The sequence below is a fragment of the Oryzias melastigma genome, linkage group LG24 (genome assembly GCF_002922805.2).
Source record: "Oryzias melastigma strain HK-1 linkage group LG24, ASM292280v2, whole genome shotgun sequence".
Taxonomy (NCBI): domain Eukaryota; kingdom Metazoa; phylum Chordata; class Actinopteri; order Beloniformes; family Adrianichthyidae; genus Oryzias; species Oryzias melastigma.
The window spans coordinates 3,545,473-3,569,272 of record NC_050535.1 but is presented as its reverse complement, the minus strand read 5'-3'; the positions used below and the strand labels follow the sequence as shown (position 1 = coordinate 3,569,272).

Below are 23,800 nucleotides of genomic sequence, written 5' to 3'. Positions count from 1 at the left end.
GGTGAGGCTGTGGTTTAGGGGCCTGGAATCCCATTGTGGTTTGTGCATTGTGCTCAGAGACCTGCTGCAGCAGATACATTCACCTTTACCTGCCACAGGTGACGAACTGCTTACCAGGTAGGCACAATTTCTCAGTGTGGGCACTCTTACAAAATGCATGCTTGGGATTATATTGGGGGTGCTGGGATTTTCACCTTTAAAAGTACTTTTTCCCTCCAAATTATCCTATCTTGCCCGGGCATATGCCTTGCAAGGGTTGCAAAAATGTTCCCTCATGGAAACTAATTTCTAAAAAGTGAACAATGAGCTTTTGACGTCATCCGTGAGTGGAGAAGTTTATCGAAACAGTCTCCAAAACTCCAGTTTAGGGCAAATGTGTCAAAGTCAAGGCCCGGGGGCCGGATCCGGCCCTCTGGTAATTATATTCGGCCCTCCAGAACTTTTTCTTTTATTGTTGTTATTTTATTATTGTAACTTAAGGTTTCAGTTGATTCATTCTATATTCCTGTCTTTTTATTGTTCATATTTATTTTAAAAAGTTACGGTTTTAAAGTTTTAAAAATTGGCATTCTTCTATAGCTTTTTCGCCTATTTTGGCATTTACAAAGAATTTTTAGGTTATTTTGGCGTTTAGCTAATATTTCAACTACATGTTAGCTGTTTTGGCTAGTTTAGGCTTTTTTTTGTTTTTTAGCCTTTTGGAGTTTAGCTAATATTTTAGCTAAATGCTAGCTATCTTGGCTAATTTAGGCTTTTCTCAGTTTTTTAAAGTTATTTTCAAAGATTAGCTATTTTTTTTCAGCTACATACTAGCTGTTTTGGCTAACCGAGTTTTTTTTTTTTTTATATACATTTTTTAGGCTAATGTAGCATTTTGCTAATATTCTAGCAGGCTATCAGCTTCATTGTTTTCAGCTATTAGCTTCAGTGATTTCAGCTAGCATCTTCAGCAGCCAAATTCTGCTTACAGGATTCACACTAGCATTATTGCAGGTAATGCTACATATCTAGCTCCTAATCATGTTAAGTTATGGTTTTAAAGTTTAAAAAATTCATTTTAGAGTGTTCCATAAATGTTTATCCTGTTCGGCCCGCGACCTAAGGTGTGTTTTGGATTTTGACCCCTTGTGCGATTGAGTTTGACACCCCTGGTTTAGGGCAATCTGAGGTCGAGCGCGGACGGCGGGAAGCTCCTGATCCGTCATGGCGGGTGTATTGAATTGGCATCTCCAGCAGGCGTGGCGACTTGCCCCTGTCAGCTGGTCGATTTGCTGTACAGCCATTAGGCTTCACCTCTGCACTCGGCCAACATGTGTCAGCTGGATAACCTTTAAACTGATCTGAGGCCTGCGCCGAAGTGACAGCCGGCCCAGTGGGCCTTGACTTCAACCGCAGCCACCGCCGCCAGGGAACCCGGGGCTCATCCCTCTCATACCTCATTCTGTGCGTTTCGCCCTCCATATCAGTAATGGAGGAATCACACAACATTACACCCCTGCCTTTAGTCTAACATTAACGTGAGTAATAGGTCCTGCGTTACCTGCCCAAGGCCAAAGAGTAGAGGAGACATTTATAGATATGTTCTGTTTTATCTGAGCTCCACTCCAGCGCAGGATGAGGGTAATGGAGCCTGCAGTGCCATTTACAGCCTGTTTGTTAGAAACATGCTCTGTTTAATGATGGATTCTGGCTCGTATGTAATATAAGCCACTCTTCAGGAGAATGATGTCACTAAATGGAATTCAAGACGGAGAGAGTTTGCATCTTCATGTACAGTAGCTGCACAGGGAGTACTTTGAAGACACACTCCAATAGAAATGATGATGATGGAGCTTAAAATTCTACTTCTTTATTCAAATTGTTTGTGAATCAGGAGCAGGGATCACAACCTCCCTGGTCCGACTAGATCCACGAACGTCTTCAGCATCTGGATAGTTCTGATATTGCTTGCTATTTTTTTTGCATTGGTAATGTTAGGTTGGAGGCTGTAAGATAGTGGGAGATTGCGTAAGCAATGGAGACGGGAAGGGGGGCGGGATTGCACCGTGCCAACGGTCCTACACTGTAAAAAGAGAAATAAAGTTCTGTAATTTGTCACATTTTAAGATATTAGCTTTTATCAAATTACACGTTTTAGTTAAGTAAACCATCAACTCCAAATTTTTATTTGATAAAAACAAATAATTTTAAATGTAGCAAAATACGGAACTTTTGTTAATTGATCCAATGTTTCACTTTTTACAGTGTAAGCAAAACTTCCAATGAACTTCGGGAGTTCTGCAGAAACTTTGTCCTTGAAAATGACTTTTTTTTCCGCTAAAAAGGGGATAATCATGGTTAATAGACCACTGGGAACACTTAAAACAGATCAAAAGATGATCGGAAAAATACCTTAAGTTTAAGACTCTTCCTTAGAACTAGTCAAAATCATTGATTAAATTTATACTCATTTTAGCTCTTTATCATTGCTGCTAAACTGTAATATAATGTATTTCTACTGTCACAAAAAAAAAAAAAATCCTCTAATTTCAACCCTAGAGGCTAAATCAGTTTAAGTTTATCAGAGATTTACAAAAGTTTTTCTAGTTTTTTTTTTCTTTTCGTGTCTGTTGCTTGTGCATTCTATCAGTTTTTATTGCACACTGCACTCTAAAAAGTGAAACATTGGGTCAATTAACAAAACTTCTGTTGAAATTATTAGTTTTTATCGATTTACGTTTTTTAATTGAACCCAAAATTATAATTTAAGGAAAACTAAGTATTTTGAATACAAAAAAATTAGGGCTGTCAGATTTGTCGCGTTAAAAACGCATTAATCTGACGTGCGCTTGACGCCGACAATTTTTTTGACGCATTAATCGCGGATTTTCCATAGACTGTATATAATGGGAGGACCTCATAGCTCGGTAAGTCCATTATTTTTACAGTCAATGGGATTTTCTCATACGTGCCTTTTCATACCGCGCGCGCGGGCGTCCCTCATCGTCCTCTCACCGGCTGCTCTCACTCGATCACGGGCGGGTCTCCAACCACCGAGCTGCTAGCTAGAACCAGCCCGGCGCTAGGACCTGGAGAGCTCCTGCACCCTAACCCGGCTCCGGTTCACGTCCAGTACCCCGTCTGGTGGTACCGGCTCGCGACCGGCGCCGCGTCCCGAGAGCTGCGGACCCCCGACGTTCCGAACAGCAAGCGCACCGGGGGACGTTCTAAATGTTCTGGAGGTTTAAGCGTGATCCAACCCCAGCATAGCGGTCTGTCTGCCGGCATATTCATGGCGTGAACTCCGCTGAGCTGCAGCCAGAGACCGCGGCGGCAGTAACAGACTTTCAAACTATCCACAGAGTATCCCGCTTTTCTCAGTCTTTAAGGTTTTAAAAAACAAAAGTTAATTGGAAATGATAAATCTCTATTTCATTTATTACTGTAGTTCAGCAGAGGAGGAAAAGATTTGGTCCTGATAAAAAATGAACGTGAAAGTGTTATGGAAATTTTATTTTTGATGTTTTTTATTTTATTTTACTGAACGTTGATTGAAGTTTTGAATTTAAAATGCCCTTCACTTGCACTTGGGCTTTTGTTAGGCATTTTATGTTACAGCCTTTTACTGTTAAGAAAGTTTATCTCAATACAATGTTACAAAATAAAGTATTTCTGATGAAAAATATTAAAATTGTCATTCTTGTTTTCATAATTAATGTAGAACTGTTAAATTCCACAAACCACACATTTTTTCCTTAAAAAAAGGCCACATGTAAATTTGCGATTAATCGCGAGTTAACTCTGGACATAATGCGATTAATCGCGATTAAAGATTTTAATCGCCTGACAGCTCTAAAAAAAATACATAACTTCTGTTAATTGTTCCAAAGTTTTACTTTTTTTAGTGTTAAAATGCACACATAGCTTCAAAATTTTAGAAACAAAAGGTTATTTAAGGAGTTTGATGGTTATTTAAACTCTAAAACAGAACCAAGTAAACTTTTATTCAGCTCTAGTGTCAAATACTGTTGAGTACTTGTAGTTTTAAAAACGAGTGAACATTGTTCATGTTGACCCGGTGGACATGTTTGGAGAGGTGCTTTTCAGGACTATTTCACATTTACTCTTCCATTAATTCCACGTGGAAGCTGCTTTTTTTTAAGTGGTTTTGGTTCTCAAAAATAGTACTTAAATATCCCGCGTCTACTCAAATAGTGCCTAAATTGGGGTTCATTTTCCCCCGCATCAGTCATTGTGATGAGGTATCAAGCATTAATTACTATAATGATGGCTTTGCTCCCTTTTCCCGTTTCAAATATTTGGTTAAGCTCCTCCACGTGTGACTGCAGGGCACCGCGGAAGCAAACAGACTAAAGACTTTATTAGTGTCTATTAGTCACACTCCTGCTTGACCAACTATCACAATTTACAAAGTCACATCCTCATTTAAAAAAAAAAAAAAGACAGTTAACGGCTTGTCGGGCGAATCAAACTTTTTAATTCATACTTATGGATTTCTGAAAATCATTTGCATTAATTACTGCAAAGCAATTTCATATAATTCATAAAACTGCTGCGATTGCACACTAATAAGCTACAACTCTGTTAATCAGTGTGAAATTAAATCATAAATTGACTTGCTTTTCTCTGGTTTTTCCACCCCAGCTTTCCTGCTAACTCGGGGAGTTTTTGCGTATATTTAGATTTATAGTCTCACCGTTTTCCTGCCCTATTGTGGAACTCACGTGGTAAAAGGAAGGGGAAAGGTAGAGTTTCTTTTAGACAAGTACAAAAAAACAGGCATCAGACGGGACATCTGAGGGGAAGGGGGATTATGCAGGGACCGCCGGTGGGGTGCAGGCCTTAAACTGTGGCCTGCAGCCCACAGAAGGAAAAAGCCATGAAGGGCGGAGTTAACCTGTGACTTATGGAAGCACGATAAGCATGCAAAAGCAAGCCAATTTGTATGTGTAGGAACAGGGGAGGGGTTGAGAATTATTAGTCAGTCTTTAAAGCTGCACAACAGTCCAGTGCAATGCATGCCACAAATGCCTTCTACTTGGAGCAACAGATAGAATAGAAAAACAGATATACTTTGTGGCAATAAAACTCTTTTTTATGCCATCTGCATTCAAGCAGACATGTATATGCAGAAGGACGACAAGAAAGGAGGGAAAAGGAGGTTGCTACTGGGAGGATGGCGGGACGGGAGGGGGTCATTCTTTCACACACAACTTTCTTGAGACAGAATGGGGTTGCCAAATAAGGATGATGGCAAGAAAAGATTTTGTTGCCGTTCACTTTCCTATATATATAAAAAAAAAAAAGAAACCGAAAACAAACATGGGGCGGATGGCGGGACGGGGACGATGTTTTTTGTTTTTTCTTGAGAAGCCGTGGAAAGATGACAAACTGGATGGAGGGGGAGGAGAAGTTTTCCAACCACCAAAAGTTCATGCGGCACAAGATGAGGTAAAAAACGGCTGTTAGGTGGGGGTCTGTCCTTGCTTGGGGGATGGGCGACGGATGATGAAGACACCACAAAAATTCAAAATAATACTTGAGAAAAAAAGAAAATAAGATGCAAACGACCACAGCAAAACAAGGGAAAGTCACTCCTTCTTGTGACTTGTCCCCCAAAACAACAGAAAACTTCATATGAGCATCACAGGAGGAAAAGAAAAACCTCATGCAACTATGGAATGACTGAAAGAGGAATGAGAGCATGAATTTCTGTGTCTACACGGTGAAATGTGGAGTATATGAGTGTGTCTATGTTGCCACTAAATGAGGTGAGGGTACCATGTTCTTCTGCTGGTAAAAACTTCACACTATTTTTTGAGAAAACTTGGGTTTGAGCTTTTAATAGTCTGGGGGATGTAAAAAGAAAAAAAAAACTAAAACTCGTGAGCTGTAAAAATTTCAATTTCAGTAATCTCTGACTGGAGAAAGCAACTGAAGCTTGATAAAGCATCTAAATACTGCGGAGAAAATGGCTTTCTTACCAAAAGAAAAAAAAAAGCCATCACCACAAGAACCTAAATTATTTCAAAGGATAGAAAATGCTATTACAAACCGATAAGACTTCAAAGTAAATGAGTTCATTTTGCTGACAATACCCAAAGAAAATCCACTAAACAAGAGTGCACAAGCTCAGCGTTGGGTTGTCCGGAGGAATGCAGCATAAAGTAATTCTAAAAGGACAGAGAAGCAATCAAATACTTGGTAATGAGCCAGTTTTAATGCAGCTCACTATCTCCCGGTTCTCATTAAAGGAACTGACACCCAAACCCAAGTTCCCTCAAAAACTACCACCTCTTTGAAATCAGAAATATTTCCAGCACTGTTTTTATTTTAAACTCCGCCGAGCAGGAGTCTTATCACTTTGATGTAGTCACAAAGTGATACCTGTGATGTGTGTGTGTGTGGAGGGAGGAAATAGAGACAATGCGCACAGAAATTCGAGGATATCTGTTCTCTATTAGAGTGTTTCAGGTAAGGCAAGCCTCCGACGAAGGAAACAGAAGGTACAAACAAGAGAAAGAAGGAGGTAGAAGAGGCTCTGTTGCAGTTAGTCTGCTACATATCACAGTATCTAGGCTGAAAGCATCTTAACTCTCGAACGAATCTCAAAATGTATCCTGTGTCGAGAGATGTGCAAACAAGAGGGAGTCAACCAGGACAGATACATTTTGAAGCATCAGGTGCGAGCGACATGGTTGATGCTAATTTTGCACTTTGTTAAGGAAAGTTGGGCTCTCGAGCTGGACGCTGAGAGGACAAAATTAGCATCAATGGTCATGTCTGCACTCTGTAGCCCCATTGCTAAGTGTAACTTGAATGTGAGAGGAAGTCCAGACAGCGAGCTGTGTGCGTGGAGAAAGTTACTACTTTTATCCCTCCTACAAAGGTTTCTACAAACTCATGATTTATACTGAGAGCTCCTCACACCAATGTATAGTTCTCCCAGCTTTTCTGAAGGCTTTTTGAAGTTACACTTGAAGCTCCCATGGGGCATGATGCTAAGAGAAGAAGCTCCTTGGTAGCAAATCAAAGAGAGATGAGGAGAAATAGACCAGGTTTTCAGTGCAAGCACAACTTGACACACTAATCCCACCTGTGTGTCCGGAGTCGCACTCCTCCAGGTCCTCGTCGTCGCTGGAACACTCTGCTGAGGAAACAATGTCATCTGTTGTCTGCGGAAAAACACACAGAAACAGCCGGGTAAGAGTCCTCCTTCCACTCAAGGATATCTCTGCGCTCGCAGGCCGCTCCTCCTGTCCTCCCGCTCCCATATATCACTCGGAGTCAATCATATTTCACAGTGTTTATCATTCCTCACTTTATGTGCCTTCCACCTCCGCAGATAATTGTTTTCCTTCACCCTCCGCACCCTGCCTGGGATTATTTATCGCCCCTCTCCTCCTCCATCGTCCACAATCAATGGACCCACCAAGTCTGCTCGCATCAACATATTTCCTGCTCCTGATTTGTGCTCAAGGGTGGAGAAGGAGGGAGGGCCAGGCCGACGGATTTGCTGGCTACACCTGGACCAGCCATGGATTTTCTCCCTGTAATTCTGATTTATCCCGCACGCCCCCTTCACTCTTTTAGGGTTGACCCACGGAGAATGGGTGGAGTTGTATTTCAGTGGTGGTGCACCGGGCAGCCGGCATTTATTAGAATGAATCTGCGGGACGATAAAATAAGCCCTGTCACCCAGCTGGGTTATGAAATCAGAGTGCTGATTGAGTTTTCTGGTGCTGGCCAGGGGTGTGAGGCTCTAAATATCATTGAGTTTGACAGACTAATGAAACGCGCCCCCACGCTTGTTATGCTGCTTCCAACAGGGCCAATAGAAAGATGTCCACATCCGCCTTGTGCCGACGCACAACCAAGTTTGTTTCTCTGATTTTCAGAGCCCATTCCTAATGTTTGCCTTGATAGTACATGATGGACTGTGCTCTTTTCTGGATCAGTACATTGGATAATGCGTACTCTTGGTCTGGTTTGCATAATGCATCACATTATGTACTGCACTCCAACACGAGGCGACTAAAAAGCAAAGCAAGAGGGGAGGCTCTAAAGCAAACTGCAGTAAAATATACCCCCTTGGTAAACATGACATTATTTATTGAGGCCACATTATGGGTGTAAAAATCTTGGTTGTTGCTTGTTATTGTGATGGCAGCAGATGTGGGAGGCAGGGAAGTACAGGGAGATGAAAACACCCAAGACACTTCAAAGTCTGTCACTAAAAAAAAAAACCTCCTTGGACTAAAATCGCTGCTTTTCTCTTCAAGCTGAACGCGGTTGCTGCTAATGCTGGCAGCTCAGCAAACGCTTTCACAGCCTTCTCAGAGATTTCCTTTCCTACTTAAGGCTTCAAATATGTTATGCTCCGACAAATAAACACTTTCTTCTACACAAGCACAAGAAAATCTCATCTTTAAGTAAGAGTTGTCCATTAAAGCCTGAGTTGAACCTTATGAGTTCAGTGTGATTTCGGGATATTCGGGCCTGAGGAAGGTTATAGAGATGACCCATCTTGATGTTTTGGCATTAATGTAGACACGTGATACGTAAAAGCACCTATAGCATCCATCCATCTTCTCCCGCTTATCTGGGACCGGGTCGCAGGGGCAGTCTAAGTGAAGATGCCCAGACTTCCTTCTCCCCGGCCCCTTCCTTCAGCTCTTCTGGGGAGACCCCCGAGGCGTGCTCAGGCCAGCCAGGAGTCGTAGAATATCTAGCGGGTTCTGGTTCTTCGCCAGGGCCTCCGCCCAGTGGGACAGGCCCAGATAACCTCCCCCAGGAAGGCGTTGACGAGCCATTTGGACCAGATGCCTGAGCCACCTCAACTGGCTCTGGCATAGTTTGTGTGGGAAAAGATGTCCACACAAACTATGCTTTGATCATCTACTTCAGGGGTGCCCATTCCTGGTCGTTGAGAGCCACCACCCGACCTGTTTTCCAGCTATCCTTGCACTGTTTGCTGCTGATTACCTGGACCAGGTGTGTTCATTCAATCATAATGTAAAGACGTCTGACTGAGCCAATTAGCAGCTGGCATGGCTTTGGAGGGTGATAGCTCTCGAGGACCAGGAATGGGCAGCCCTGGTCTACTTTCTAACAGTCAGGCTGCACACTTTTATACAAACTTATCATATGAACATCATTAATGGGCTCTTTTTTGCTGGATTTTGGGGGGTTTAAAAGATTAAAACATCCAACCATCTCACCTACTTCAACCTTACTTAGACTTGCATGTTACATAAGTGTGCCTTACGATCTGTCACCAGCAGCATACCCATAGAAAAAAACATTTTCTCTTTATGGGCTCACCAAGTAGTCTATGACTTTGATATTTTGTGCAGGTTGACCATTTGTCACCCACAGACAGCTTGAATCAGCTAGTAAGGCCAGTTTGCACCGGCCTCTCCAAGTTGCGTTCAAGCAACTGATTTCAATAAATGCGTATAAATATATGTTTTGGGATTCCACGTCTTGCATTCATTTATAAGTTTTTACAACAATATTTTGGGCTCTACATTCAAAACAAGCTGCCATTAAACGCATGTTGAAAATTGGACCAGTTGAACTTTGACCAAACAGAGACTTGGTTTTTGGCTTCAGGATTGCAACCCTTTTAATTCACTGAAGTGTCAGCCCTTTAGAAAAATTGGTTATGAAAGCAGAATTAATAATTGCGGTTTGTGTCTGGTATGAATTATATGACACCAAGCCTAGAGTCAAGTTTGCAAGATTTAGACAGCTTTGAGGTTTCACTCTAGGTTACATCTATGTAGCATAGGCATAACGTGAAAAGGACCATCAGTTGTACTCTATTTGAGTTTGTTGTGAAGAATTTTACACCAAATCTGTTTGTGTAAATGCCAGACTGTACCTTGATAATCAAGTATAGCTAGAAATATTACAGATTCTGTGATTGGTCATTTGGTTTCTTCAAAACAAGTGTTGACACACATACGATCATAACTTGTGTTTCGCGGATGACTCACTGCTGTCACCATTCAGATTTATTGTTAACGTTCCCCCTTTTTTTTCACTTGTTGGCTCCCAGAGGCCAATTCTCTGGATAGACTGAAGGTAAACTTCCCATTTTTTGTACAGAAATCACAATTTGACTCAAACTACCTCAAATCCAGATGACAAATTCCACTCATTGACACTAAACCAAGCTCCCAAATTGGGACGTTTGACATTTGGAGACAAAAGCTTGATGAATCTTTAACTTATGACGTATTTTGTCTGGCACAATGGTTTAGATTCACACATTATTTTTTTTAAGGCTTAGGGTGCCATTTGTCTGCAATTGGACTAATGCAGAACCAATGAAGTGACACCCCACTCACAGTCTTCCATGCGAGGCTGATAATCACACATGGCATGAGGCTTTCTGCTGTAAATGCAAAGGGAGCTTGTGAAGCGGAAAAAGCAGGGTCCTCGTGGGTGCTGGGGGGCCTACAGCGGGGTGGCAGCATAATGATGCGGTTGGCCAGCAGGACTACAAAAACTGATTTCACAGCTGGAGAAATCCAATTCTCCCTCAAAATCTCCATAACACAGAGTGTCAGGAAAACAGTTTTCTCTTTTGATGTAATTACTCAACGCAAATGTTGCATTCGTCAGTCTTAAGAGCCTAAAAAGTGGGATTTAGGGGGCAATTTTTGTTATTTCATGGGTCACTTTAATATCCACATGCATGGGTTTTCCTTTCTTCCTTTCGTATGTGATGATTTTAGAACAAAGCACCTGATTATCGTGTTTACACAGCCTCCAAACAAACACTGCAGACAAATCAATAGCCAGACTTCATTAAAACAGCATTTACCTCTGACCACTTAAGCACAACAACTAAAAGGATCACACCGCTAATCAATAAAGATGGACATCCTTTGCTTCGAAGGGAAATTCAAAATGCAGTTTTACAGGTTGCACAGAAACCATGAGCTACACACTGACTCAAATATGTACTCGGCTCATGCAGATGTTTGCACTTCATCTTGACCTCAAAGTTAACGAGGAGACGTCCAACACTACAGAAGAAGTTCCTGTCGTCTATTACTAGAAGGGGCGACAAGATCTTGACTGAATGTTGAGGTTTGAAGGTTTTTTATTTTTGTGTCCCATAATACATTTTGTGTTTGTCCATCTGCTTCCAGCAGATCCTAATCTACCGAGTTTGTCTAACAACAGGTATCCCAGTGTCCCTTTCCTCTCCTGTCAGGCTTCAGCCGTAACAGCAGATGGTCGTCCTCCCTGACTCACCTATTCATCCATAGGAATGCAGTTTTCCTCCACACCGTCACCTTTTTCCCACTTAGGCTGGGGAATGCACCAGAAACTCTTCAATGTAATCTGTTGTTGGTCACTTAGATAGACAATTATCATCCAATTAGGACCATCAGGCCTTTTTGAATTGAATTGGTTTATAATTAGCTCTATCACCATAGCTTGGTAGAAGGACGGTGAGTCTTAAGATACCAGGAAATAGGGGAAGTTCATGGATGGAGTGAATGAAGACATGAAGGTAGATGGTGTTAAAGTAGAGGATGAAGAAACAGTGTTAGATGGAGGAAGATGATCTGCTAAAGCCAAAAGGAAAAGAAGAGGATTTATGTAGCTTGGTTTTCCTTTGAGTCAAATTTGGTTATTAAATTACACTTTTTTGGAAAAAAAAACTGAACTGATTATTTTTTAAAGATAAGAAGATGCATTAATTTAACAGAGCAGCTACCAATACAGTGAATGAGTTTTCTGGGCTATTTATTAGCAACTAAAACCAAACTTGAAGAGTATTTTCTTGTTTCTTCTACTGGTCCATACATTATTATTGGCTGCCTACAATAAAAAATCTATGTAAATGATCATAAACACTCCTTTCGGGCTTCCAAATTCTCAATTCAGCCATTTACATGTAGCTACGCAATTATTTAAGACCATTTTTAGACTCTACTTAAAAAACAAGAGGCCATTGAATGTGCATTGAACTTTGATCAATCAGGGAGATTTTTAGACTTTGAATTCTGACCTATTTTCCACTTTCGCCAAAGGAAATTCTTCTGCTAATATGATATACATATGTATGTATTTATGTGTTTTTGTTAACAGTATCTTCTTCTAGATTTTATTATTTTTATGTCACCACCAATTTATTACCATATATAAACCAATAAATAAAGAAGAAATGGAACTTTAGTTGATGGGCATCAACTTGAGGAAGTTGAGGAATACAAATATTTAAGAAATCTATAAATGAGATGACTAAAGAGATTAAGAACCAGATGGAGATGTTTTGAGCAGAACTACACATTTATGAAAGACCAAAAAATGCCTCTTTGCTTGAAAAAGAAGATCGTGGACACGGTCATCGTACCAACAATGACATATGGAGCAGAGACATGGTCTATCACAAGACGTCAAAGAGAAAAGTTGGCTGTTGCCCGGAGAAGCATGGAAAGATCAATGCTCGATATAAAAAGGAAAGACAAAATCCGTAATGATATAATACATTCAAAAATAAAAGTGAAAGACGTGATGAGCACAGCAGAAGAGGCAAAAAGTAGGTGGGCGGGTCATCTTGCAGAAATGATACCATAAAGTGGGCCAGGAAAGTAGTGGAATGGACTCCAAGAGATGGAGAAAGAGCAAAGCAGCGATGGAGAGACGATATTGAGCAGAAAGCCAGAAGATCGCCAAAAACTGAGAAGTGTATGGAGGCTACCCGCCAGCAGTGGCGTGACAGGCTGAAATGATGATATAAACCAATGAGAACATTTGTGTGTATTGTAGTCCTGCACAATGTACTGCAAATTTATTGTCATCATAATCTTGTGATATTGATACATATGCTATATGGAAAGAGACGGCTTAAATTGCAATAAATGGTTACATTAAAAGTAAAGGCAAAAACAATCTTTTGACAAATTAAACAGAACTTTTTCACATTTGACCAATTGAATGGAACTCTTATATGTTAGATACTTCCCTCTATGTAGATGTTTGAAGTATTATGTAAGTTCTGTTAATTTTTTAAAAATAAACCTGATGCAGTGAAATGGAAATGATGTATTAATTGTTTTGCTACATGGTCACGTTTCGCAAGTCATGTCGTCATTGCAATATTTATCACTAATATCAAGTTTTTCTATATCGCACAGACCTAGTGTATTGTATTTCTTTTGTTTTGTCTTCTTTGTTTGTCTGATTGCTTGAAATAAACTAATTTGGTGCTGCCACATCATCAGGAGGTGTCTCCCTGCACAGTTAAATAAAACACTTCATCAAGTTATGTAACATAATTCTTACCAAGTATGCCTCTAAAGCAAATAGATTCTGTCCAATTTCCTTCAAATCCCCCAAAATTTACTATTTTGGAAAACCTTTTGACTTTAGGATAGATATAGGATGATTTTCTCTGTGTCTCCATCTAATATCAATCTAATAGGAACCAACACGTCTACTGACACCTGTACTAATTAACTGGAGAGATCGCCACTTTCCAATTGTAGCATCTGCTTGGAAAACCGTCCAACAAGCCACCCTGGACCCCACGGCTAAATTTAAACCAGATATGTAGGTCTGTTCGTTTGTTTCTCAGATTTGTTCAGAGAGCAGCTAGCTAAGTAGTGTGCATGGATGGAACAAGAAGAGCTGCTTCATCTGCGGTTGTGGCTTCCTCGTGACATTGATTTGATCGGTCACATCAAAGCCAGCGCCTGCGCTCTGCGGGCACAGAGACATAATGCACTCAGCCGCTGTCTATAATCTTCCCTCGGGTCAGCATAAGAAGTGTAAAGGCTAAGACTTGAATGCGGCCCCCAGGTTACAAATGTGACATTCGGAGGGAAAGTGAGCAGCGCTTTATCTCGGGGAAATGCCAGGAATCTGGGCACACGCTCTTAAGTGAGTCATATCATCGGAGAAGGTGCAGGAGATTGCCGCCGAACACACCGCGGTCTTATCATAACAAATGACCTTCATGTGTTTTTGCACCCACGGGCAGCAGGAAACACTGAGAAACAAAGCCGTCTGGGACTAACGGAGGAGGCGCAACCTTGCTATCAAACTCACTTTAGCTTATTTACAATGTCGGCGTGCACAATGCCCGCGGGCAGATTTTTTCCTGATGGGAATAAACCCAAACAAATCAAATTTCTTCAGCGTGTCATCCTGGCAGTCAGTGGTCAGTGGCTGGCAGATCAAAGGGGTGAAGCCAGGGCAAAGGTACATCAAAGACACAATTCAAAGCAATTTCTTCTTCCCCAAGGTGCTCCTCCGTCTTATATATTTTTTTTTTTTTTAAAGAAAGTGACAGGAATCTGAATTTGGGTCGTCTCCTCTTCCTCGCTATCTGACTCGTTCGTAATCAGCCACTTCAATGGGCCTCATATCCAAATAAAATCTCTGTGGCGGAAGCTTAGCCGCTCTATTGACGGCGGTACCCGATGTGCATGTTATCATGTCCGATCGGAGCTTTGACAGCCTGACAATGGAGAAGCTTGTATTACAAGGGGAATCAATGGGACTAGGATGTATCCCTATCAATAGACGGCCACACCTCTTTATGTGCTCCCTGTGTGAAAGATAAGATGCTTTATCCTGGACTCAAAAACAGAAATAGAAGTCAGCACTCTTGACTTGTTTCTAATGTTTTCTAAAGGGTTATAACAGCAATGAAAATGTGTAATCTGTAGAGAACATTTCTATACTGCAGGGGTGTCAAACTCAATCGCACAAGGGGCCAAAATCCAAAACTCACCTTAGGCCGCGGCCCGAACAGGATAAACATTTATTTACATTCTAAAACTACATTTAAAACCATAACTTTTTAAGATAATTATGAACTAGATATATAGCATTACCTGCAATAATACTAGTGTGAATGCTGTAAGCTGAATTTGGCCGTTGAAGATACTAGTGCTAATAGCTGAAAATAGCCAGCTAAAATATTAGCTAAATGCCAAATTAGCCAACTAAAAACAAACAAACAAAAAAAGGTCTTAGGTTAGCCGAAACAGGTGGCATGTATCGGAAAAAACAGCTAAACTTTAAAATAGCCTAAAAACCTGAGAAAAAGGCTAAATTAGTCAAAACAGCTAGCATGCGGCTGAAATATTAGCTTAAATTCAAAATAGCCTAAAAAATGTTAGTAAATGCCAAAATAGTCCGAAAAGCTAGCAGAAGGCAACATTTTTAAAACTGTAACTTTTTGACATAATTATGAATAATAAAAAGGCAGGAATATTATTCCAGAATAAATCAACTTAAACTTTAAATAACTGTCAATATTTTATTCTGCATAAATATATATTTTGTCAAAATTATACAAGTTAAAAATGAGTGTAAGATAAAACAAAATGATCTGGAGGGCCGGGTAGAATTACCCGGAGGGCCGGATTCGGCCCCCGGGCCTTGACTTACTCACATGTGCCCTAAACCAATCAAAGAGTTTGCCAATCACATTCCAATGAGCTACAACTTGTCTGGTCCTCTTTCCTGGTGCAGTCTCTCATGTATAGCCACAAGGGCGTTACTTTCCCTGTGCCGGTCCCTAGCCCGGATAAATTCCAGGATTGTCCAAATCCATAAAGGTTGACAACAACGTTGATTGCTTACAACAAGGTTTCCCAACTTTTTCTTGTGAGGGCCACATAGCTGTTTTTACTTCCCAGATGAGGGGTGGGGTCGGTTTGTATGCTAACAGAAAAAGTGTAACAACTCCAGGACGTGTCTAAGCGTAAACTATTATGGACACATAATCAAATATTAATAATCTTTTCTGGAATCTTCACAGCAAAAAGTCAGGAAATGAAAGAATAATCGATTGAATGAAATAGGCAACACTTTTAATTTCAAAAAAAGGTTAACATTACTCAAAATAGTAGTTATGAATTTCATAAATATAGCTAATAAATAGGCTGTCCTCTCCCGTCATTGTCCCTTTGACACTGTGAGACATCTCACAGTTTGTGTTATCTTTATAATAGGGGGCCGGGTCAAATGTGAAGGTGGGCCAGATCCGGCCCGCGGGCCGTAGATTGGGGATAACACCAACCCTCCATTTGTACAGTTTTCCTTCCAAATGTAATGGTTTCGAAAAGGAGTTAGCTTTGAAATGTTTGCTTTAATAATGAAAGATAACAAGATTTATGATACCTAATTGGTGGAGTAAATTTAATCTCTAGGAATAAATTCTTGGAACATTGTGGTTTAGTGAAAACTCGCCTGGTTTGTAGACTTTTTGACATTTTTTTTACTTTGAATTTGCTTTGTTTTGGAAATGTATTCATTTCTGATAATTGTTATAATAGATAAAAACAGTATATTTTAATTTCTCGATAAAAAGAACAAAAAATGTACAAAATAACTGAAAATTTCCGTTTTTTTTAAACATTAATGTGTAATATTATTTTTAAAAAAGAGGGATATTAGGAATTACCACATAAACTGAAAAATGAACATAGTAAATTAGAAAAAAACTCAAAAGGGTTAATAGGTGGGCCGGTACTCACTGGTACTCAATACCGGCACTTCTAAAAGTAGTTCTTTAGAGTACCGCCACTTCTCCACGTCAAAAGTACTGCCGGTTCTCAGTACTGGCACGAATACTTGACTCCAAAAATGTTAATTATGATTGTTTAGTTTTTCTGTTTGTTTTTAAGAAAAGGAAGACATAATTAAAGCAACAATCCAGATTATTCTACGCCCTTATATAGAAATAATGACTTCTTTTATTGATCAATATTAACATTCAAGATTCTCTACATTTCATATTCTGACTTCCATCAAAGAGAGCACCGCCTCCTCTTCTTGTCCAGTTAAAGTACTCGGGTTAATACAATCAAGTCAGCACTAGAATCAAGTTGTAGCAGCCAAGCCAGATGCTAAATGATTCCCAGGATCCAATATTGATATTTCACATGAGGACCCATGTCGGGGGGTCTCTGCAGCCTCCTGTAGTCAGCATTTTTCTTTTGTTTCACTGACCAGAAAACAACTGGAAAGGTAAAAGAAAAAATGCATTGAATTTGTCCACCGTCAGCGCGGCGTGTTGGTTTCAGCAGAACAGAATAGGTTCCGTGCAGACTATTTCTGTTTTTTTGTCAAGGACCTGCTTTTGTACACAGAGCAGTGAGGGTTGTTGCCTAACAGCAAACTCTAATTGCCCTCCGGCCATTGGCAGCCACTTTCCAGCAGGCTCATTCATCTTCCAGTGGAAAAGGAAATGGTCTCTGGCCCTGATCCTTAATCACCCCCATGCCACGGCGTACAAGGTCATCAGAGGAGGCCTGTGCGCGCGCACGTGCACGCCTGTACGCAAACACCCAAATGGAGGAGGTGAAAAGATGGAGAGCGGACGTGTGCGGGGAGAGGAAATGTCTGTTCTCCTGGCGAGAGCAGATGAAACTGTAACAGCGATTACAGGTTAGCTTTGTGTTCCCATTTGCAACACTCCTTTCAAAGAGGAAGTGAGGAATTCTGCGAGAAAAGAAAAAGCTGACAGAAGATGAGAGTGGGAAACGGGCGGAGGGAGGAGGTGGAGAAAATGGAAATAGCTCCGTCTCTCTGAGGCTTTTTCAAGAACAGACAGAAAGCACGATTAAAAATTTGGAAAATAGAAGCTACTTTTTTCTAAAGCTACTTTGATTTTATAAAAGTTTTACTCATGAAGCACCAAGCTATAACAGTAATTGCCAATACTTTTGGTATCTTACAGAACGCTGCAAACTATTTTGACATTTTGAGTTGTTTTAACTTTTCTTTGCTCTTAAAATCAACTTAGTTTATTATTTTTTGTGTCTAATTAAGAGCTAGGATCTAGAACTAAAGAGACTATTATTAAAATTAGTCCTAATAATTTTGCTCCGTACTCTTGACAATTGAAAAACTTGATTTACACAATGATTTTTGGTCAAACTTGGTAAAAATATTGTTTTAAAGGGCCTATATTGAGCTTTTAAGTGTATTTTAATATTAATTCATCACTAAGACACCCATAAAGTGGTATTTTGCTCTTGATGTCCCCCTAAATACCATCTATCTTTGCATTTTTGCTAGTGTTTGGGTATAGAGGCAGCTCTATTATGATATCATGAAATGGGCGGCACCCACAAAGAGCGGAAGGCGGAGCCTCATAGATCAAGGTAGGAGAAAAGCTTGCGAAAATAACTAATATTTTTAATTAAATTAATCATTTTGTGTGCCAACAGAAATATATTATTATACAGATGGATATAGTTTACTTTAAAATATTTAGAATAGCATGATATAGGCCCTTTAAAGTTCAATAAATGGTACTCTAAATTTAATCATTCCTAGTTTATATGATGGGCCCACAATATAATATTCTTATTTTGTTCCCTTTTATTTCTAATCTAATTTTTCCTTCTGAAATGTTTGTATGAAACTCCCTGCGTTTAGATTTTGATATTATATTAGATTTCCTGCTGAGTATAAATGGATAGATCATTTTACTAGAGTGGACATATCGATCTGGGTATCGATAGTATTTATATTGAGGTAAAGTATCAATACCAGGGGGATGAGATCAATACTTTCGATACTTTAGTCGTAACATTGATATTTTGTTATTGTCTTCATTTTTTTTAATGTTTGTGGTACTGTTATACTTATATTTTTACTTTTTTTTAAATTTTGCACTAGTTACCATTTTCTACGTATTATTATGCTATTATTAATACACAGGTTCTATGTTTGATGTACATGTTTCGTTTAGATACGCATTCTTTTTCTATTTTAGGGCTACCTCTCTTTGCACTGTGAGATATTTTCATTTTGCTTATTGTTTGTACTTCTTTCATTGCCCCCTCGAACTGGGCTTCGCTCGTGAAATGTCAGGATGGCCCATCCCCCAGCCCCTCTCTGCTCCTCCCCTAACGCGCCACCCACTTGACCTGGCATGGTAGGGGCGCCTTGGAGAACACCAGCCCCAATCTCGAGCAACCCTCCGCCGAGCAACCAGGACCCCCAATGGAAACCTTGGGCCTCAGTCACTGGACCCCCACCAAGTATCACCCAACCCCCCAGGGGGCCCACAAACTCGCCCCCAACCACCATTGGCAAAACTGACAATGGTGCCACAGATAGGCCACAGAAAGGCTTAACCCCCAGAGCTCGAGGCAAAAGGGGCTTTGGCCCTGGCGACCCCCCTTATCCCAACTGGGGCAGAAATCCGCCCCAGCCACACCCATATCCCTGGCACCACCAAGACCGTCCCCCACCCCAACTAAGAGGCCCCAGAGGCACAACCACCACAGAAAAGGATGGATTGTACTTCTCAGGGAGTTAAACTTTTCCATTTCTCTGTATTTTAATGCCCTCATTTCACTTTATTCCATAGATTTCATCTGTAAGTCTCGTGGCCGCTCATCTCCCCGTCACTCACAGTGGCGTTAAATCCAGGAGATTGCTGTCGAGGGCGAGCGCCACAGCAGGATCACGTGTCGGGTAACAGCTGTGTTGGCTTCTCGCTCACATGGCGTTGTGTTACCGACGGTTCTCCGCAGCCATACAAGGCTTTGATTCCACATGTTTTATGTTTAATGCTCCTCCGCGGCGCTGAACAACACCAGCTCCTTTCAAGATTTCATTGTGTATTGATGCGATCTGCGTCGTCATGACGCCATGACTTTACATATTTTAACAAGGCCCTGGATTTGTCTGATCACGTCTCTGCTGGAGATGTGGAACGATTTCGCTCATTTGATTCCATTCCAATGTTTCTTTTCTTCTTCAAGTAAATGTAGAAAAAGTTCTCCTTCTGGAGGCATGTTTTCATAAAAAGTCAGACCTTCCTCTGAGTATTTTTTCCATTTACCGCCTAAATCTGCTCCAGTATTTTCTTCAATTTCTCGCTCTCGAAAGCTATCGACTTATGATGATACGACTATATGACTCCGAGGCTGTAATTCCAAATCAATGCAGGCGTTACATAACGCTGGCAGCTGTCCCACATCAGCCAAGGAGGGGGTCCCACTTGGCCTCAGTTCCTAATGAGCACAAACCAAATTAAGAATCCGATTTAGTCTCTTTTTAGAAGATGAAAGCGGAAACATAATCACCAACCAACGGAGAGAATTACTATATATCAGAGCAAATAAAACTGCATATGTGGAGATAGCGGCGTGTGCACGCTCCACTGTGTTCGTCTGAGGAGCAACAGGTTTGATTGCAGTTTTCTCGGAACCTCAGAGGACAAAGAGGAGAGACGTTTGCTAATATCTCCGTGCCGAGGATTGATAATTCAATCCTACTGTTGGACTTGATGGTTTCTTCTTGTTTTATATGGTAACTTCTCTGAGCAAACTCTCTTTAGTCTTTCCTTCTGGGTCTTGCATAACAAAGTGTCAAATGGAAATAGTGGCAGGGAAACAAGTTCATTCGACACCGACAGGAGCATGGCGGGACACAGCCACCTCACAGCTCTTTAAATGGCTTGGCCGAGAATCTGATGCCAACTGTTTTATGGTGATGTCAGTCTGCAGGCTTGTGCTCGGGGTCTGTAGTGTGAGAGGAAGAGGAGGGGAAGGATTTCAGGCCCAACTGTTGACGGAAAGCTGTCATTCAGGAGCTGCTGGGCTAATTTTTCTATAACCTTGAGGTGGCGTAGATGGAATTCAGTTTTGCTTTTCCACTCCGATCCCCTTTTGATCAATTTTCAAAGCGCTCCTAGTGGTCTTTTTAATAACAATTATGTTGTTTTTAGCCAAAATCAAAAAGACATCGCTTCTGCAAAGCGGCAGGAGTATTGGTGCCCACAGTCCCTCACAACCCCCAACCTAACGAATTATTGAAACTATAAAAATGCACTTTAGCTCCCAACTCGTCATATAAGGACGTATGGTTCGGGCCCTCTCAGCGCCACTTTTTGACGTTTCGGGTGTCTCCAACTTGTTTTTTGACTTGCTGGTTGTTCCCAGTAAAGCGGGGGTCCCCAACCTCCGGGGCGCCAACCGGTACTGGTCCGAGGGCCGCTTGGTACCGGGCCACAGACGGGGAAAAAATGCATACCGTAATCAGGGGTCCCCAACCCTTGGGTCACGGACTGGTACCCTAACTCTAACTGGTTCTGCGTCCAGCATTGCGTCCCGAGAGTTGGGGACCCGAGATTTAATGGGAACATCCATCAGGTTGATAAACAATGAGTTAGGGATGCCCGAAATGACGAAAAGTGGCGTGGAGGGGCCCTGAACCATACGTCCATATATGACAAGTTGGGAGTGAGAATGTGTTGAACAGGCTAGTGACCTGTCCAGGGAGTATCTCGCTTTTTGCCCAACAGAAAGCGGAAAAGTCTCCGCCAACCGTACGTCCATATATATGAGGAGTTGGGAGAGAGAATGTATAGACTATACGGACCTACAGTTCTGAGCCAGATACAATTTGAGACAACAAACGAAGACTTAAATGCATCAGAAAGGAGGCGAGCAGGGAGCTTCTGGTCTGCTGACTGTAGCACCTACGTCCCTGCTTTTTGTCTGCCCTAGATTCACAATAACTTGAAGAAAGAAATACTCAGACATGCAGTTAATCTTCTCTATATGCAACACATTCTCATCCTGAAGTCAACACATGTTGACGTTTGAGTAAGGCCCCTTCCGCGGCACTTTTTGATGTTTTGGGTATCCATAACTTCTTGTTTTTTGACATGCTGTTCGTAAAATCTTACTGGATGCGCTCTGGTCCCTGGTTGTGTCCAGTACCGGTACCCTAACCTTAACCTGGTACTGGTTCGCGGCTGGTTTCACGTTCAATTCATGCCCGGTACCGCTTGTGGTCCAGTGTCGGGTAAGGGTTAGGGTAACAGTACTAGGTTTGGGTACCGGTGTGCTAGACGTCGCAGCACTGGACTGGTTCTGGTTTCCGGCCCAGAAGTTGAGGACCCATGATTTAATGGGAACGACGAGTTGGGGACACCCAAAACGTCAAACGGTGACGCGGAAGGGTCAATATGTGAGGAGTTGAGAGTGCGGATGTGTTATATGAGTCCTCAATCAGGAGAAGAACGTTACAAACATCCCACACATGATTCATTGGATAGGGTCTCTATGGCACGGTGGTTAGTCCTCTCACCTCATGGCATTAAGACTCTGGTTTGAATCCGACTTTCCGTCTAGAATTTGCATGTTCTCGTCACTTCCTCCCACAGTCAAAAACAGGCTTCCTAGATGAACTGGTGTCTCTAAACATTCGCCTGATGTGAATGTGAGATTTCTTCTATGAAGAATCCAAAGAAAACTTAGACATTATGATAAAATCGGTGTTGAAGTTTCTCCATGATGATCTAAAGTCTTATTAACAGTTAATTACAGCATAGTTGCATGTTTCCTGACATGTTTGTTTGTCTTACAGGTGTATCAATGACATGTCAACAGGAAGTCATGTGACAGACATCTATTGGAACGATTAGATAAATGGGAGTGACTCTGGTTGTGTCTGAATTCCCTCGTCCAGTACTTATACTGCACTATGTAGCATTTTCTAAAATGTATCTAAGAATTTCCCAGAAGTCTCCATGAACAGCCAGTGTGCATCGATGGTCACTAGGTTGGCAAATATGGACCGCAACGCATTCATGTGTTTTGAAGAAATCCTCCAAGTTTTCATCACCAGAACACAGTAGATTCATATATAATCATTACAAACTGTAACTATTAATCAGGTTTTTACCTCAGAAAATCGTCATATTTGGGATTTAAAAAAAATAGTTGTTTTTTTAGTAGTGAGGGAGGGAATTCAGACGTGCACCGTGTAAGCTTTAACTGGAACCCTCAAGAAAACTATTAGGTTTTGGGTGAAATTATGCACATTTTTGTGGGTTTGTTGGTTTTTCTTTTGTTGCATAAACTAATAGAACAATATAAGACCCTTCTAGTCAAATCTGTGTTGTGAATATATTAATTTAAAGAATCTAAAAATCATTCTGAACACTAAAAGAATTAGTTGATCATTGCAGGTCCTCACCAACAGTAGCTGGGTGGGTTCCAGCTGACCTGTGACCCCAAAAGGAATGGAAATAACTTTTTTAAAAACAGAAAAAGTACTTTCTTATGAATTTTGATTACTCTGCCTTATTTTTTATAATATTTTCTAAGAGTAGAGAGCTGTTCTGGGGTAGATTTGTGGCTTCGCTTCAGATTATTCTTACCTGTTGTGAAATGTTGTTTAAGACGTCGGGCAGATTAGTCTCTAAAGTCATAACTGCCTGACAGAAGGAGTTTGTGGTCGACTTAGGGATTGCAAATCCTAACGGTTGGAAAATAAACCCATCACTTCTCTGACGATCTGATGAACTGAGAAGAAGAACATTCTAGAAGTTTCTATAATTTATTTTTTGGTACTTCTTTGATCTTTAAAGTCCCTCAGCAGAGCTCCAAAAGCCACGCCCCCTCAGAAGAGATTTCGGAAACAGAAGCGTCAGATCAACATGAGAAATGGCTTTTAGGTTGTGAGATTTTGGTTAAAAACGTCATAATCAATTAAAACACGACTGGGAACGATTTTTTTAAATATAAAAAATGGTCATAGCGGGATTTAAAGCCTAATTTATATGGAAAAATGATCTTTTTATGATTGATTTTTGTTCAAAAAGCTGTTCATTTTTGTTAATGTACTGAAAAAATAGTAACTTTTAAATGTTTTTTGGAGCTTTTGCAAGACATCAAAGCTTTCTGCTTGAGTCCTAGTTGGACTAATGTGTTGTCACTCGTCCCGGGAGCTCAAGGCGGTCCGGTCCCGCTGGTCAGCCCGGAATCAAACTGCCGTGCGGCGTCTC

The 23,800-nt window shown here is 41.0% G+C and overlaps 1 protein-coding gene across 12 annotated transcripts in view; it reads right to left on the bottom strand.

Annotated features, from left to right (window-relative positions):
• nrxn3b (neurexin 3b) overlaps window positions 1–23,800 on the bottom strand; it is a 352,928-nt gene that overhangs the window by 9,725 nt on the left and 319,403 nt on the right. For all 12 annotated transcript variants that reach the window (XM_036210518.1, XM_024290417.2, XM_024290428.2 and 9 more), the window contains one exon: window positions 7,097–7,175. In XM_036210518.1, the coding sequence (XP_036066411.1) occupies window positions 7,097–7,175 (79 nt within the window). The remainder of the gene's footprint in view (window positions 1–7,096; window positions 7,176–23,800) is intronic.